The 19,080-nt window shown below is 43.8% G+C and overlaps 2 protein-coding genes across 3 annotated transcripts in view; both read right to left on the bottom strand.

Moving 5' to 3' along the window:
* AMER1 (APC membrane recruitment protein 1) overlaps positions 1-19,080 on the bottom strand; it is an 86,124-nt gene that overhangs the window by 22,377 nt on the left and 44,667 nt on the right. The gene's annotated exons all lie outside the window — the stretch shown is intronic.
* LOC148043131 (uncharacterized protein F54H12.2-like) lies at positions 11,498-12,581 on the bottom strand. Its single transcript, XM_087728062.1, has 2 exons — positions 12,349-12,581; positions 11,498-12,224 (listed from the first exon to the last, which is right to left on the bottom strand). The coding sequence occupies exons 1-2, from the start codon at positions 12,579-12,581 to the stop codon at positions 11,498-11,500; spliced, it is 960 nt and encodes a 319-aa protein (XP_087584188.1).

Here is a 19,080-nt window from a genome sequence, read left to right as displayed (position 1 = left end):
GGAAGTCCTGCTGGCCAGGGGGCATTGCCCAAAGAGCTTATCTGACTCATCCAATCATGAGAAGACAAGGTCAACCCATTCTGGATACTCCTCCCCCCTCACTATGGAGAAAGGTCGGATCAAGCTGCAAAACAACCCTGTCAGAATGAATGACGCATAAGTCCTGGTGCATAGACAGAGCCGCCAGCTCCGAGATCCGACGGGCAGAGGTGATGGCGATAAGAAAGGAAGTCTTTAGTGAAAGGTGCTTGAGAGAAGCCGTCTGGAGAGGCTCAAACGGTGGACCCGTGAGGGCCTGTAGCGCCACAGAAAGTTGCCATGTCAGGTAACGGTGGACCGTGGGAGGCTGGATGTTAGAGGCGCTCTTGAGGAAGCAGCGCACCCTGGGAACCTTGTTGAGAGGGAGAAAAGGGTCGCCGGCCCAAACGGTAGACAAGGTCGCCACCTGGCGACGAAGCGTGGCCGGAGCAAGGCCCCTTCCAAGGCCCCCCTGTAGAAAGTCCAGCACCCTTGCCACTGGAGCAGTGACAGGATCGAGTCCTGAGTCCTCACACCACTGGGCAAAGGTAGCCCAAGTAGAGTCGTAAATTCTAGTCGTCGACGGACGCTGAGCCGCTTGAATGGTGTGGACGATGTTGTCTGACAGACCCTCAGCCCTTAGCAGGTCCCCCTCAGGTGCCAAACGGCCAGCTGCAGCCACTGGGGCTCCGGATGGACAATGGCCCCTTGGCTGAGGGAGACCTGTTCCGGGGGAATCTGCCACAGCAGGGACACCGACAGGCTGACCAAGTCGGCGAACCACGACCTCCGGGGCCAATGGGGCGCCACGAGTAGCACTTCTGCCCCTTCTTCTATGATCTTGATTAGAAGACAGGGAAGGAGTGAAAGAGGAGGAAATGCATAGAGGAGGCCGCGAGGCCAGCTGCAGCGAAGAGCGTCCGTTCCTTCCGCTTCCGGACAATGGAAGCAGGAGAAGAAGTGCGGAAGGTGCGTGTTGGCTTTCGTCACAAGCAGGTCTACCAGCGGAAGACCAAACCTGCAGGGCAGTTGTTGAAACAGAGCAGGATCCAGCTGCCATTCCGCGGAGTCAATGGTGGTCCTGTTCAGCCAGTCCGCCTGGGTGTTGTCCACGCCGGAGATGTGGTCGGAGCGGATCGATTCCAGGTGCCGCTCTGCCCAGAGTCACAAGGCTTCCGCCTCCGCCATCAGTCTTTTGGACTTGGTGCCACCCTGGCGGTTGATGTGCGCCTTCGTGGCGACGTTGTCCGTCATCAATAGGACATGACGGTGCCGAATGTGATAGTGAAAATGACGGAGGGCCAACCTCACAGCTCGCAGCTCCAGAAGGTTGATGCTGCAACGTGACTCCGCTGGGGACCACCTGCCTTGGACCACAAGATGATCCATGTGCGCACCCCAACCTGCGAGACTGGCGTCGGTGGTGATGACCAGTCGGTTGGGCTCCTTGAACAGGTGTCCTTTGGTCAGAGCTGGAGATGTCCACCACCGGAGGGACCTCTTGACTGACGGAGGTACTGGAATTAGTCTCGGTGAATTGCTTCTGTTGGCCCTCTGATGAGGTAGGAGCAGCCACTGCAGGGCTCTGGAGTGGAGACGTGCCCAAGCGACAATCGACAGACAGGAGATCATCTTCCCCAACAGCCATGAGAGGAGGACAATCGGAACCTGCCTTGCTTGCCGTACTGAGAAGGTCATGGACCTGAGGGCCTCTAACCTGTCTTGGGAGAGGAACACCCTGCAGGAAATGGTGTCTATCACCGCCCCCAAGTGATTGATCTTGGTGGTGGGGGTAAGGTGACTTTTTTCGAGATTCAGGGAGAACCCGTGATGCCTGAGGGTCCTCATGGTTATCTGGAGATCCGCAATGCCTGCCGCCTGGATGACGACTGGATGATGATGTCGTCCAGGTAGTATTGGAGACTTATGGGCCTGCAGTGGAGATGGGCCGCCACTACCGCCAGAACCTTGGTGAAGGTCCTGGGGGCCGAGGACAGGCCGAATGGAAGGGCCCTGTATTGGAAGTGGCGGCCTGCATAAAAGAAGCGCAGGAAGACAGCGGGGGCGGAGCCTGTCGCCGAAGAGGGCTCAACGGAGCTCCTCTCAGAGATCTGGTCTGTATATCTAAATAAGATCATAGATATCACCCCTTTTTGGCTAGAAAGGGGCAGGGAGTAGCTCGGTGGCTAGGGTCTATTCGTAGTTCACAGCCTTTTTCTTTTTTTTTGGCTGTGGACGGAGATTAGATCCAGCGTAAGCTGAGCTCTTATCTCCAGCCAGTTCTTCTCAGCTGCTTTTTTTGCAGCCCTAGACAGGTGACTCCCCCCTCAGGACAAAGCAAAGTTGTTTGAAGCTATGATTAATACGAGCGGGTCCCACCCCTGAGAGATTTTTGCTTTTATTACTATCTTAAACACCAGCCTCATTTGTCCTAGAGGCTTCTTTGTTTAAACGCACTTCAAAATGGCGATTTCTCTCCGTTGGTGATTGATAGGGGACGTACTTAGCTGGCTTTACCTTCCTGCAGACCACCCCTTATTAACTATCTAAAATCTACAAACAAAATAACTTTTTTTTTGGAAACAGAGGGGAGCGAGAGCGCTGTTTATTTGTCTATTTATAATGGCTCCCAGATCAAAACCGAAGCGTTTCTCTACGAATGTCCTTAAAGAATCTACTATGAAATCGCTGCCCTTGTCTCCTACGCCCTCTACTGGAGAATTCTTAACACAGGAATTTTTCTTCCAAATGCTTAATGATTTTAAACAGGAAATTAAAGAATTTGTATTGGAGCTATATGATAATTTAAAGTTTAAGATTGCCCAAATGGAGGTGAATACGTTTGCAGCCGTGTCTACTCTGACAGATTATACCGCTGAAATGGAGAATAAATTGGAAAGTTTGGAGGAGGCTAACTCTAATTTGACTACTAATATCCAAACATTACAACAAAAAATTAGAGATATTCAAGAACAGCTCGTTATGATAAACTTTAACAAGAAGGCATTTGCAATAAGAGTCAGAGGATTGCGCGAAAAGGAGCGAGAGAATCTGAAACAGACCTTTGTTGAAGCCTTCAGCCATGCGGTGGGAAGCCCGGGACTTAATTTTGATTGGCAGATTCGGAAAATCTATCGCCAGAATTCGTTGGTAGCGGAACAGCGACAGCTCCCGAGGGACATAATTATATATTTCTCCACAAAAGAATCCAGAAATGCGATCATGCAAAAGTTCTACAATAACAGGTTGCGAGTTGATGGGCAGGATTTGATTGTCTTCAAAGAAATACCATCCCAGATGTTAAAAGCAAGAAGAGACTATACTTTCTTAACTAAAGAGCTTAGAAATCACCAGATTCAATATAAATGGGAGGCCCCAGCCGGCATTACGGTCACACTTGAGAATCAAAGATTTCGTCTCAATTCTGTTTCGGAGGCTCGAGATTTCTACTACAAGACTTTGAAGGCGGGACTTCCTGATTCACTTGGAAAAGAGGAAAGACAAGCCGAAGGAGAAGGCAAGCAGCAGACCACATGGCTGCAAGATGGAGGGGGTAGCTCTCCCCCTCTCGGAGAAGCAGAAAAGCGGAGATCGAGGATTTAGACATTCCAAAATATTCGTCAAAGTTGTGGATTGAATGGGGGTTTGCGACCTCTCTCCGGTAGAAAAAGCGGAATTGGATATTGGTGGGGTGATGCTGAATGTATATTTACGGGACTTGTATGTCTGAACTTTAATTTAAACTGTCCAGGACTCTAAAGTGAAGAGAGTGGAGATGGTAACCTTACTGAACTTTAGCTTGGGAGGAGGGAGCCGGGTAACGCGGGATAGGTGGAGGGGGAGCGAAAGCCTGACCAGAGTATTTCGAGTTAAAAGGTAAACTGACTCTTGCGTGAATTATTACTTGAAAATAAGGTTAAGAAGATTATTTGGAGGGACTATGGGAAATAGTGGTAAACATCAGAGAAGCAAGGGACGAGGGTAAAATGCATGCGGAATGATTTACGCTGTTTAAATCCTATTAGAAGGGAAAGTTTGATGAGATTATTTTAAAATAGAAGGTAAACTGATTCTTGTGTAAAGTATTATTTGAATATGTGGAATGATCCATGCTGCTTAATTTTTATTAGAAGGGAAAGTTTGGTGAGATTATTTTGAGCTAGATTGTAAACTGATGTCTGCATAAATTTGATAGTGGTAAATATCAGAGAAGCAAGGGATGAGGGTAAAATGCATGCGGAATGATTTACGTTGTTTAAATCCTATTAGAAGGGAAAGCTTGATGAGATCATTTTAAGATAGAATGCAAACTGATTTTTGTGTAAAGTAATATTTGATCCACGCTGCTTAAATTTTACTAGAAGGGAAAGTTTGGTGAGATTATTTTGAGCTAGATTGTAAACTGATGTCTGCACAAATTTGTATAAATTTTGACTCTTGTGTGAATTACTGTTTGAAAATAAGGTTAAGAAAGATTATTTGGAGGGATTATGGGAAATAGTGGTAAATATCAGAGAAGCAAGGGACGAGGGTAAAATGCATGCGGAATGATTTACGTTGTTTAAATCCTATTAGAAGGGAAAGTTTGATGAGATTATTTTAAGATAGAATGCAAACTGATTCTTGTGTAAAGTAATATTTGAATATGTGGAATGATCCACGCTGCTTAAATTTTACTAGAAGGGAAAGTTTGGTGAGATTATTTTGAGCTAGATTGTAAACTGATGTCTGCACAAATTTGTATAAATGTTTATCTGAATATAAGGTTAAGGAAGATGAACTGGAGAGTCTACAGGAGGTTGGGGTAAATAACAAAGAAGCAAGAGACGAGAATAAAATACATATAGAATGATTTATACTATTTAAACATAAATAAAGATGGGGGGCTGAGCTTAATACAAAGAGTTCTTTTTTTCTTTTTTTCTCTTTTTTTTTCTTTTCCTTTTTATAATTTGTATTTTCTTTCTATCTATTTTTTTTTATATATTACTTTTATTTTTAATTCATACGATCATAAGATACTTTAGAAGGGGTTTGACAGAGGGCAGTGCCAGGTGTGGGCCCTGGGAAGTCGGGGGGATTAGGGATGGGGATTTATGGGGTGTGGGTGGGTGGGTGTTAATATAGTTTCAATAAGAAAAAGAATGCACTTGTATACGGTTGTTCTTTCTTTTTTTTTCTTTTCTTTCTTTATTTTTTTTTCCTTGGTTTATTTTTTTTTATCATATTATATTAATAAATAACAGTTGAATAAAGGAACACACCAAGGGGAGAGGTAGAGGGAAAGAAGAGGGAGGAGTAAGGAAGGAGTAAGGGGAATGTAAGGAGGGCGTAAGGGGAATGCTAGGAGCAAGGGGAGAAAGGAAGGTTTGAGGGGAAAGGGAAGTAGGAGGGGAGTGTTAGAAGGAGGAAAGGAAAGTTGGAGGGGGAAGATGGGGTGTATGGAGGATGGAAGTGTCAGGTGGGGTTGTGAATGATGATGAGTTGTGTTTTCTTTTTTCTTTTCTTTTATTTCTTTTCTTATAGCAAATATCCAGTATATAAGTGACTGTAAAATGGAATGTGAAAATGAATAAAATATATTTGAAGAAGCGCAGGAACTTCCGGTGTCAGGGGTGAATGGGGATGTGTAAGTAAGCCTCCCGCAGATCTATGGAGGTGAGGAGGTCTCCCTGGTGGATCCCCGCCAAGATGGACTGAAGGGACTGCATCTTGAACCTCTGATAGGCAATATGCCTGTTGAGGTTCTTGAGGTCCAAAATGGCCCTCCACCCCCCCCCCGAGTTCTTGGGGACCAGGAAGAGAATGGAGTAGAACCCGCTCCCTTCCTGGTCCGGGGGTACCTGTTCGATGGCATTGATCTCCAAGAGGTGGAGGACCTCCTGGTTCATCTGTTCCCTCTTGGTGGGACATGAGGGAGTGGGGCACCTGATAAAGTTTCTGGGAGGGGAGGATAGGAATTCTAGGGATAGACCCTCCCTGACCACCTGTAAGACCCAGGCATCGTGAGCCGTCTGGGCCCAGTGGGAGGCGAACAGCTGTAGTCGACCCCCGATTGGAGATGAACTCGGGGAGTCACTTGTACTTCCGGAAGGGCCTGTTGGAGGTGCCTCCGCGATTGAACTTATGGAAACCAAACTGCTGCCTTCCGCGGTCTCGAAAGGAAGACCTGTCCTGAGCCCTCTCCCCTTGCTGCCAGTGGTTCTGTTAGAGGGGTAGAAAGAGGTAGACGTGGAGGGCTCTGAGGGCCGAAAGGACTGCCGCCTCGCATAGGGCATGGACTTGCAGTCCTGTTTTTTGGACGTCGAGGTAAGGATCTTTCTTTTATCCTTTGATTCGATAAGGAAGGAATCCAAAATCTCACCAAATAATTTGGACCCCTTGAAGGGGGCAGAAGCCAATTTCCATTTGTGCTTCTGGTCCGCTTGCCAATGTCAGAGCCAGAGCAGACGGTGGGAGGTGACATTCGCGGCTAGAGCCCTAGAAGCGAATTTGGTGGCGTTAAGGGCCGCAGCATATTGCGACGCCACGATGAGCTTGGTCACGTCCTGATGAAGCCGGGTGTCCCCTGCGGGAATCTTACTTACAATGTCACATGACCAGATTACAGCAGCCCTACTGAAAAAAGAGGCGGAAGATGAGGCCCTAATGGCCTAGGCCGCCGCCAGGTGAGTCTTGTGACAGACTTTCTCGGCCTTTCTGTCCTCCGCCTTGAGGCCTTCAGACAGGTCCGCAGGCAGGGAGGCATTAGAAGTAAGGGCCGTAATGGGAGGATCTACGGCCGGAAGAGCCAAGAGATCTTCCAGGACCGGCTCCATTGTGTACAGTTTCCTGTCCACCCCGCTAGGTGAGGACAAGGTGGCTGGCTGAACCCGCTGACGCTGGATAAGGTCCAGGAACAACCCCGGAACGGGAACCAACTCTTGCAGGGAAGTTGGGGCGTCAAACATGACCGCATTCGGGTTTACTGGGGCCGAATTAGTCTGAGTTGGAGTGGGCTTTGGCTTAATGCCTACCATGGTGGTGGCCTTCACTTTGCGGAGGACTGACTTAAACAAGCTGGGCTTGAATAGGCTGGAGAAAGAAGGAGTGTCTGGGGAGAGGTCCTCATCCTCGGACAGACCCTGCTCTATGGGATCCGCTGCCTCCAAGGCCGAGGCCTCGCTAACAACTGAATCATCCCTGATTCCAGGGATGGATGACGCACCCGCTTGGCCGGGGGAGGGCCATCCTGAGCCTGGGGAACCGAAGGGGCCACCTGCTTATCCCGTGCCCGCATGGCATCAGCTATGCCCTTCGCTATGGCATGTTCCACTATCGCCTGCATCCTAGGGGACAGCTCGGGATCCTGGTCCGAGTCACCATCAGCACCCAAGGGTTCCTCCCCCTGGGAAGGTGGATCCTCTGGGGGAACAGCTTCCTCGGCTGGTTCTTGTTCAGGGAACCAAGAATTAGCTGGGGAAGGAGGCTCAGAAAAGGACCGGTCCAGAGACATGTTTTGAGAGTCAACCTCTTCTGCCATAAGGGCTGTCAAATCCCTTCTGGGAAGTGGCAGGACAAAGGAATCCCCGGAGGGAGTCTCCTTAGCCGCTTGGCGACGGGCCTTTTCAAATTGCTTGTCAAGCGCCCGTTGACGCCTTGCAGCGTCCCTAGCTTCAGCAGCAGATGGAGTTTTGAGGGGAGGGGTCTTGAAGGGAACCCTGTCTCCACTAGCCCCCCCCCCCCCCGCCCAAAGACAAAGAAGGAACCTGATCCAGGCCCTGGGAGGGTCCCGGTCTACTGGACAGAGGTCCCGATTTATCCATGCCAAGTTTGCACAAGCAAGCAAGCGCAGGCCGAATGAGGGAGAGCTGCAGTAGATGGTAGGCTGCTCTGTAACAAAGGACAAGAGAGAGGTTGTCATTAATCAGGACACATGCAAATGCCAAACATAACATAATAGATAAGAGAAGTCAGAAAGGTGCCTGAACTGGAGGTTTTTTGTCATCAGGCCTATAGTCAGTGATAGACTGGCCTAGCAGGGATGAGGGGAGGCTTGGGCCTTTGAGAAAGGCTAGGATTACAATAGGCCTCCCAAGGCCGGGCGATGGCCTTTGATTAGACCAAGGCACCAGCTCCGCTCGCCCAGGGATGGCGAAAAATGCACATTGACAGAGGAGAGGCAAAGGCCAGAGGGCCCCACCCCTTGCTGGCCTACTGCCTCTCAATGGTCCCTGCTGTAGCGTGGCTGCGCAGCCTGCAGCTGGGCCTAAACGGCATAATTCATGCCTAAAATGGCCACCGCGCCATGAGGGAATTGAAAGGGCCATGCGGTGATCGTCCCAGCCTTTGGGCGATCGCGCGTGCACCTCCACGGCAGTTCCTATGAGTGAGGGACTTGAAAAAGCGAAGAAAACTCGCAAGAAAACAATAAAATGGAATCATGAGGGGAAAACAGGCTCCTGGAGCCTTCCTGCCGCTGCTTGCGCCGTTTTAAAAGGCGCGGCAAGCCTCTGAGATCGGCCTGAGGAGATCGAAAAGGGAGGTCCTTCCCCCAGCCAAAATGCTTACCTCCTGCCTCCTGGAGGCTTGAAGACAACTGAAAGTGATAGCAGAATAAGAGAGAAGGCAAGAATGCCTAAGGGGAAAGATATACTCAGTAGGAAGTCAGAAGAATTAAAGAGAGTCTGTAATTAGGAACCATGTGATATTTTCATGATAAATAAATGTACTATTGTGCAAGATTCATGGACCACAGTCCATGTGGAATAATGCATGTGTGAAATTTTAGGACTGTACGAGAGTCTACCCTGGTTTTAATGCAAGGGAATAAAAGGGTTATCTCTCCGGGGAAAAAAAAGAGTGAGGATTACTGTACACTGCCTTACAGTTATTAAGGATTATGGAAAACATTGCACAATTTGTACACCTTTTTTCCCGTATTATAAGTGGACCGTCCAATTCTGCAAATCTTTTTTTGTCAAACAGATGTTAGAACATGGCGATGGGGTATTGTCTCAAAGTCCTCAAAATATTGTATGGTTTTACAGCTGTTGGCAACCTCTGTACAAAGAACTGCTTAATAAATTCCCTTATATTAAGTTTATGGAAGGTCTTCCGTCTTCTTTTGAAGATGATGTTTTGTTTCCGCCAAATCAAATAACTCTGTGATAGATGATCTCATGGCATCTGCCGGTGACAGCGACCAAATAGAGAAGGCTTTTACACAGTACGTTCGTCACAGAAACCTGAGCATTATTCTCATACTACAAAACCTGTTTTTTCAAGGTAAGAAAATGAGGACAATAGCTCTGAATTCCAAATATTTGGTTTTATTCAGAAGCTCCCATGATCAAATGCAAATTGTCACACTGGCCAGGCAGATGTATCCCACTAACACAAAGTATTTTTTAGAAGTATTCCAAGATGCCACTCACAAACCACACAGGTATCTATTAGTAGATTTGTCAGCCACCACTCCAGAATCCTATAGGCTAAGAACAGGACTCTTCCCCCCCTTATTGGCTACTGTTTACACAATGAAAAAGAAGAGTAAAAAGTTGTAGCCCGGTTACCTTAGCACTAGTTCATTTAAGATGTCAGAGAGGTTTCGTAGAAATTGGGGGCTTTAAAAAATCTTAGTAAAGTCTAGACCAAGACAGAGAAAAGCCATCTTATGCAATGCTAATAATGACCTGGTGGGGTCAATAGCAGAAATAGCACTGAACACCCTAAAAGGAAATCTTCCTCTGAAACCTTCACAATTCCGGTCTCTAAAGAGTAAGAAGGGTGTCATTAAAAAGCTGAGTGATAGAAAGGTTTCACTCAAAAAGAAGAAACAGATCATACTTCAGTCGGGTGGTTTTATAGGTCCCTTACTAGGGGATGCTATTCCTCTGTTGACCAGCCTGTTAGCAGGGTAAACCATGGACCATGCCGAGAAAATGTATCTGGTGTCACGTCATCAGATGAAGCAGCTACAGGGCAGGACCCCTACTATGGGGGCTACAGCCACTAACCGGCTGGATGATGAGATGCGCAACATACTTCAGAGGCATGATTTGAGTGAGGATGACAAGATTAAGCTCTACAATTCTGTACTGCAGAAGTATCTTAAGACTGACCAGGCAAAATGAGTCTGAAAAGGACAAACTGAATCTCATTTATCCACTGGGAGAGCCTCAGCCACTTCCAACATTACCAGAACAGCCACCACAACCAACTTCACAGACCACAGCTATCAATGATATCCTAAGCGGTGTAAGAGCTTGTTATAGGAAAAATGCAGAACTTTTGCTGAACAAAATGAAACAACACCAGGATGTCACAACCTGGGATGATCACGGTACCTTTTTATACAAAGGTGCATCTATTCCTGGTACTAATATTTTAGGCTTGGTGAAAGGCGCCTCGCAACACCGAGCCCCTACTGAGAAGCGGAAACCTAAAGGATGGGATGATTTTATGAGTGCTATGGCTGAAATGAATGTTCCAACTTCTGTGTTGGGGTCTACTGCTGTTAAAGAGCAAATAGAAAAGTTGAAAGATTCTCTGGTTGTTAAGGATGAAACTGATGCTAACCGCGACTCTGTTATGACAGCACCTTTTGGGGCTCAGAAGGCTATGTTTACAGGCACACCCACTAGCCCTTGGACAATAAAACCTAGAAGTCAGCTCAGGTTTGGTGACTGGCTCAATTTTTAAAAAGAATAAAAACACAGTGATACACGTAAAAACATTTAAGTCTTTTTCTTTATTTTACAGTAAGGCATGCATGCCTGCATGCACTGGTGAGGGTTACAGGGTCCAAGCCCCCTCCCCACCTTTATAGTTTTTACAAACAGCTTTACCATTTGATCATTTTAAATATCTGCATTGGAGTACATCTTTAAAATATTTTCATAGGTCACTCCTTTAGTACGGTTCAGTAGAAAAAATGCAGTGTTGTCCATAGGTCACAGCACTGGGGTGTTGCAATTGGCGTTGGTGAAATGTGTACTTCTCAGCTTGCTGCTCTAAAAAAAACATCACTATGGTGCCAGGAAAGTCATGGCTATCCGGAGGTCTTCCATAAGAATAAAAAAATTCACCATATCCTGGAGATGGAAAGTAGAGGGCCAGCCAGTACTCGCCAGGAAGAGTGTGAGGATAGGTATTTACCATTAATCCAAAAAGTCTTTTGGAGATCTGTCTCTGGGGTAACAGGTCACAAGGCTGGATCCCTAGAAAGGCAGTATTTCCAGAGAACAAGTGGAGGAGCTGCTGTGTATTCATACTCACATATAATCAAAAAGTACGTTCCTTGTGCGACTTATTTCAATAAGGTTTTCAAAGATTGCATAGAGTATCATGTTAACGGTATTGGGGAGGGGCTGTGCAAATATAATTTCAGCTCTGAGGTTACCGTTCCTGATCAATGAATAGTGCTCAGAGCATCCCTGATCAGGACTCAAGTCAAAACAATACAAAGTATACTCTCGGTTAATCTGTTCCCGGCTGATTAACATCGTCTGTCTTTCATGCCTTTGCCTGTTGCTTGCACCATCTGCATGTACTCTCTCACAAAAAGACCATACTCATAATCGGGCTGAAGAGACTTTGCGGGGATCTGTTCGCCATCACAGTGCAGGGCGCAAAAATTGACATTGCAGTGTTGAAAATTGAATGGATTTCTTTTATAATCCCCACTAAAAGCTGCATTGTCCACAAACCCAATCACTAATTGTTTAGGCAGTTGGCCCAGAAATAGATTTTCCTGATTACACACAAGACTACCTGCGGGAATGCTATAAACCTTCATTCCCACTCGATCAATGGGGTATTTGGCATTGGAGGTGAGTAAAGCTTCTGCATGGCCAAGGCGCACTCCCGGGGCTACTTGAACATGTTTTACAAAGAGAGAAGCCGCCAGGAGTTGCACTTTGCAATTCTCATTGCCATCCTTCATCACGCAAAATTCATTTCTGCTTCTTGTGAGTTTGACTTTCACATCTATGCCATTAATTAGCAGTCTGTCTTGAAAAAATAGATCGCTATGCAGAGGCCCAAGCAGGTCCCATTTATGACCATCGGCCATGTGTCTCGCTCTCACTTTGAAACCAGAGTTCCCAGCCGCTGTCAGTAGAGTATTCTCCATGAGATCCGAGCCATCTTTGTAAAATCCCCCAGAAGTAAATTGGGTGCCCAACGCATCACCACCAAAGTTGAGAATCAGTTCAATTACGACCCTATACGAATAGCAATGATGGCTCTGGGTAATGAGTCAAACTCCCAAGGTAACATCCAGCTGGTTAAACAGATGCTATGGGGTAGTTGGCAAGGCCCACTCTTGCCCCATCATCAATATCTGACCTGTCCGCTTTTACAATCTTGCAACTCACATACAGGAGGGTGTTGTTTAAATCCATGTAATGCTCACCATGCCCCATGATGAAAAATTCCAGGGGTCCGTTGGGCATTAGCGCTGATAAAGGGGGGATCTCGATATAGGTACTGTTTTCAATACTGGTCTGTGTAGGCGCCAGTTGAAAAAGATCCAGTTCAGATTTAACACATTCCTCTGAAGCAGAATGAATAAATGACATAATGTATTAGAATATGTCTTCCTTGTCACAGGGTTTCCACTTCTGTGCACGTTTCCTCTTGGTATGACGGGGCTTTTTTACAAGTCTTCTCTTTTTAAACGGAATAGGCGGGCCCGATGCATAATTCTTCCTGGCTATGGCCAGCCCTGATCCATCCTGCCCGTTCTCAACGATACAGGTTACAAGATGCCCCGCAACATCTCTGGCGATGTTTTTGGCAGCAGATTTCACATGCGGTTTTATGATTTCTAATCCTCGCCTCAAAAAAGGCATTGTTTTTCGAAAAAGTCCATGGAACAACCCTCTTAAACAGGTCCCATACATAATGGGGGCTCCTGGGAAGCCTGGAAGGCCTCCCGCAATTTGTGCCCTGTAGTAAGCCACATAGTCTTGAGGTCTCCCATGCTCCTTGTTTACAACCATCCTTCACTTTTCCGAGACCTAAAATGAAGCTTGACAATCACATTCCCGTGATGAAAATGCACATTTTTGTCCTGGTCGGTTTTGATTTCTATAGTAACGTATGATGTTTGCTGACTGGCACATAATGTGGACTGTCATAGGTCATAGTTATGAAATCATTGTCTTGTCCCTGCACAGGTACACAGCGTAGTAATGGCACATAGAAGTCACCTACTATCTGGAGCTCTACAATGTCTGTGTAAACATATAAGGTGCTGAATCCAGGGAACATACCTAACAGAAGTTCTCCACTAACTAGAATGGTATGAGGTTCATCTCCTTTAAGATTAATTTTTCAACCCACTGAATCATAATGTAGGGTTGTCTTAGGTCCATCCTTGGCATTTGATATAAGTTTGTTCATATTTTCTAACAGTAGTCGGATGCTATTATAGTACCCGCTTCTCAAAGAAAAATGCCATTTCTTTCTCTCGTTAGCAATTTCAAAATATCCAGAAGTTAATGTATGCCAACTATGTAGATACTGTATCTCTGCTAGACCTACTTCCCATGGCCCTGAAAGATCCAACGATCTCGCTAATTGAATAGTAAAATTAGAATTTTTGTTCTGGAGAAAAATTGCTGCTGATGCATTGCTGGGGTGATGTAAAAATCTGACATTTCAAAGATGTACTTCAGTAGCGTTAACCCAACTGTTGAACTTCTCTGGCCAGCTATTCCATTTGACTAGAAACTCTCTGTATCTCCCCCGCCTTCTTTTTTAGATAATTTTCTCTATTCTGTATATACGCTGTTGGTCAGCTGGAATCTTTTGGAGCTCCTCAAAGTAAAAAGCTCCCTCTACCGGGTGACCTGCGTAATCATTTAATCTATACATCACTCTTTCCCCCCTTGTCCCCAGTTCTTTGAAGATGAATATCTCATCTGTATAGGTTTGCTGATAGCCCTTTTCAAACTTCTCCTTAAGTCTAGGTACCCTGACACGATCTCCCGCCTTAAGACATTTTTCCTTTCTTTTACTTTTTAAACATACCCCATAAAGTCTCAGCCACACATCCCTTTCGTTAGACAAATTTACGGCTTCAGGAGCAGTCCCAATGCTACGATGGTAAGTGCTATTGTATCCCTGAAGAGTGTCTGCCAAAATGTCCACATAGCGATGGGTATTTCTAGCTGTGAAATATCTCCAGAGTTTGTTTTTTAGGGTTCTATTAAACCTCTCTATAACTGCTGCTTTAGTTTCACTATGTGTGAGCGCCATGCATTTTTGCAGGACGGCTCTGATTAAACAAACAAGCAAAGAAACAAAAAGTTATCACCAACATTCCTAATAAAGTAATGACAACACACATAAACACACGCACGCGCGCGCACGCCCACACACACACACACACACACATTTAGTTTCTAAAAAATAATACTAATAGAGTTATAGTTGGATAAAATGCTAGGTATTATACCTCCTAACAGCATTCGTGTTGTGTGGCTTGTGGATGGCTGAGGGGTTATGTTATGCTGGGACCCCTGGGGTTCTACAGGAATAGAGAGATCAATGAATGCCTGATCGTCCTCCCATTCTGGAGGAAAAGAAACCCCCGCCCCAATAGTCAGAATTGTTGCAGAATGTTTATAAGAATCTAAATATATGAAAGTATGAAAGATAAATACCTTCATATGCCCTCAAACATTCTAAGTCTGTCAATTCATTCTAGTGAAAAAAACCAAACAGTCAAACAAACAAGCAAGAATGTTATAAACACTTTTTACATCTAACAGGGGTCAGTGTTTAAAAAAAAAATAGCCATAACTCTACTTACAATTGTAGCCCCCATCAAACATTCTGAGTCTGTCAATTCATAATAGTGAAAAAAAAATTCAATCAAACAAATAAGCAAGTAGGGAGATAAGAACTCTATAAAAACCATTTTGCATCTAAGTGTTTTAAAATTAGGCATAAAATTACTTACAATAGTAGATTCCATTCTAAATAGGGGTCTTCTTAGCAGTTCAAATTGCTCCAAAGGTATGGTTATGCCAGAAACCAGTAAACATGACTAGACATGTATCGGCTCCTACTTTTATACACCCTAGTGACGTCACAAATTAATCACATCAGAAAAGGGGAGTTCTTCACACCTTTTGCAAAAACTGTCTTCCATGCCTACCTGGAAGATGCATTTGAATAGAAGCTAATGTTGCCAATTAATCACATCAGAGTTGATGAGTTCTTCACACCTTTTGCAAACACTGGCCAGGCCCCCCCAACCAGCATAGGAAATCCCGAATGAATATCACGAGCTTTAATTAAACTGTATCTGTTTAACAGCTGACAAGTTTAAAGAGAAGGGTCAGCAAAAGAAAAAAAACATAATACACCTTTCATGTGTTTTGTAAAGCACATTTTATTATAAATTTCATAGCTTTAACAGTTTCTTGTAATTAATTTCTGTTACATTCTGGCATATGACCTTCTTCAGAGCCAATGGCAATTCAGCTTCCATCTTTGACATTAATGACAGCGGTTTATGACTCTTCTCGATACACTGTATGAATGTCTTGAGATCGTCAAGTGTATCCCGGGTGAAATATCATTTATTCACTTTGTCAGTAATACTGATGATGACCCAGAGAACATGCCGCATACAAAGCCAAATACATAAGCTGTTAATAAGTTCTGTTTCACTGTTTCCATCCACATTATCTTCTGATTTTAAACATCCCATTAAACAATGATGTATTATTTTAATAACACACGCTTTCAGAACTTGCGGCATGAGGCATTTTGAGGTTCCACTGTTTCTAAAACAGGAAATAAGGTAGAATTAGATTGGGGTGTTTCAACTAATCAAGATACTGTTTTCTTAATTTTTACATTGACTTACCATTTGATATTTTGCAGAACCTGCAATAACAAGGCTTTATATGTTCATTCTCTTCAATGAAGCCAGGTCTTTTTCTTATTCTACGCCCATGCTTGGGAGGTTTGGGGGTCAAATTTATATCAAACAAATCTCCATCTGAGGTTGCCATCTTCAAGAGACTACTGAAATTAAGGAAAACTAACCAGCTCTTGTAATGACAAGTGTGTCTTGCGCATGTCCAGAATCACAGGGGAGTGGGGTGGGTGGGTAGGTAAGGCATGTCTGGACATGTCCCACACATGTCTCTTGGCGTGCCCAGAATCACAGAGGAGTGGGGTGGGTGGGCAGGAAAGGCATGTCCGTACATGTCCCAGGCATGCATGAACAGGCTTATCCCCTGCATGCAACCTGGCAGGGTTGCCTATTGTGAACATTTTAATTCCTGTTAATATTCCTTGTCTTTTCCTGTTGGTGGGCTTCAATCTACCTAGAAATAAATACCTTTTAGAGAAAAAATGGTTAAATGCAGACCCCATGTCTCAACAAAAATTAAAACTAACATTGCCTAGAAATAAATACCTTCTAGGGAAAAAAGTGGGTTTAAATGCAGCCCTTAGGAGATTGATTACAAATAAAAAACATTTTTTATTTCACAACCCCACTCCCTCCTTGAATGTCCATAGAAATAATCTAAGGTTAAACTAATCATGTACACAGAGTCTTGGCATCTTTGATGGGATAAGTTTCAACACGTCTTATCTGAAAAAATAGGGCCAGAATATTGCACACCACCTTATCTGTTAGGGCTACTCATCATGATGGGCTTAGGACAATACAACATATCCGGGTAGGTTATGATCTTGTGAATCCTACACCACGGGGGGTCAATTATGCACATCCCAGCCGGGGAGGAGGGCTATGCACGTCACATCCGGAGGGTGGGGGCTGTGCACGTCACTTCTGCTTAGGGGCATGATCTGGTGATGTAATCAGTACGTGGGTTTGTTTACTTTGATGACATCACTGATCAAAAGTACTGATAATTTTCATTAAAAAAGGTATGAACTATATCTACTAATATATATTGCAATTCCTCTTTTTTTTGTGCTAGTGTTGTAAATAATTTCCCTAATGTTGGATATTCCAGTAGCTTGTTATATTGGCTTTTGATATGTACCTCTTGAAGGCACACTATGTCCATATTCATTTTTTGTAATCTAGTGAAAATTTGCCTTCTCTTTTCCAGTGAGTTAAGTCCATTTATATTTAATGAGAGTAGCTTAATTTCTTGTTCCATTGTGTTACTTGTGTGCTGCCCTTAGTCTCCTTGAGTTTCTTGTCTCTATTCCTATTCTACTACCCTCTTATTCTATTTGTTCTTTTTCCTGTTTTTTTCTTTCTTCTCTTTCTCTTTCCCTGTTTTCAACTGACTGTTCTTCTTGGCTTCTACTCTCTGGTTCCTTTCTACTTTCTTGTTCTTCCTTATCGGTGAAGTGGTGTTCAAAGAACTCATGAGCTTTCTCAACTGTGTCTATTTTATATCTTTTTTCTTGCCAGGTAATTATCACTCCCTCTGGTGTAAGCCATCTAAACATTACGTTGTACCTTATTAATTGTTGTATAAGGAACTGATATTGCCTTCTCTGGTCTCTCACTATTTTCGGGATTTGTCTCAGGATGTGTCTCTCTCTTCCTTTATATGTTATTTGTTCTTCTCTCACTTTCTTATATACTTCATTCCTTACCGATTTTCTAGTGAAGCGTACGTGGATTTCTTTTGGGAGCTTGTGTCTCCTGGTGTAATTTGTGTGTATTCGGTAACCTCATCTATATCCCTTCTCATTTCTTGTTTAGTTTTTTGTAATATGTTCACTACAATCTCTGTAATTGTTCCCCCTAAATCCTTCTCCTTTTCTTCTACTATATTTTGAAAATGCAAAGCCAGCTTTTTCCATTTCTAAGAAGACTATTTTCCCCCTAATTCTGTTTAATGTGGTCAGCTTCTCATCTACCATTTCCATTTTCTTCTCCGTTTTTTTCTACCTTTGTTTCTACTTTTTGAATTTTTGGTTCATTTTTTGTTATTTCACTTTGTATTTTCCCTATTTTATCATCTATTCTTCTAATCTCGCTTTTCATTTCTCTCATTTCTAGTTTAATTTCTTCATGGTTATTCCGAGTTTCTTCGTGATTTTTTGTAATTGTTTCTTGTGTTTTCAACATTGTTTCTTGTATCATTGCTAATGCATCTTGCATACTGAAGGTTCATTGTTGAGCTCACTCTCTCTAGACCCAGTGTGCTCTCAATTGTGCGCTGATTTGAGGGTGAGGATGTTGCTGAGGCCGGATTGGATGCTGCCTTCCTGTTAATTTTACTAATTGTTGTTGTTGTACTTGTCATTTTTGATTTTCATTTCCTTACATTTTTTCCCCACAATAACATATACTTCTCTCCACCCACTACTTATTTCCACCCTCTTACTAGCCCCTTCAATCTTTGGACTTTCCTTCTTCCATGCACAGTTCAATTCAATTCAATACAATTCAATCTTTCAATCTAACAACTTAATTTCTATATATTTGAGTTTGTATGCAAGTCAATCCACACAATATTCACGCAATTTTCAATATATTTAACCTAACACATTCTTGATTTGATTCAGTATGTAATCTTATATCTCTTTAATAGCTGCTATCACTCCCACTTAAACACTATATTACTATTTTTTTTACTTTATAGTCTCAAAATATGCAATGTTTAGACTAATAAATCCTTAATTTTAATTCTTATATAAAATTATGTCATCTATTTATAACGTTAATAAGTATCACCAATAGTTCATATATCATCTACACTCTCTCTTCCAAATACAATATGGTGCAATACAATTCATCAATATTTCATCTCACCACAGTTCAGGTTACATTTATATTTCTTCTTTCAATGTTCTCTTTCAATTTTTTTAATCCAATTTCAGAGACCACAAAATTGCTCTTGTCAATTTTTCAGCAGATTGTATCAGCCAGATTATCCAGTTTTGTTACTCAGTTCTTATTTCTCTCCCCACTAGATGGCGGTGTTGCTCTTCTTTTGTATAGGCTTTTCTTGTCAAAAGTCTGATCTTTTGCTGTTCTACATCTAACTTTCTCTCAAGTAATCCAAAATACTTCTCTCACCGTCTTCACTGTTGTCACTGTCTCGCCTGGCTCCAATT

The sequence above is a fragment of the Thamnophis sirtalis genome, unplaced genomic scaffold (assembly GCF_051295495.1).
Source record: "Thamnophis sirtalis isolate CommonGarterSnake01/CBP01778 unplaced genomic scaffold, rThaSir2_p1.2 scaffold_13, whole genome shotgun sequence".
NCBI classification, from domain to species: Eukaryota; Metazoa; Chordata; class Lepidosauria; order Squamata; family Natricidae; genus Thamnophis; species Thamnophis sirtalis.
The sequence above is the reverse complement of the archived record's forward strand: the minus strand, read 5'-3'. Positions and strand labels throughout refer to the sequence as shown.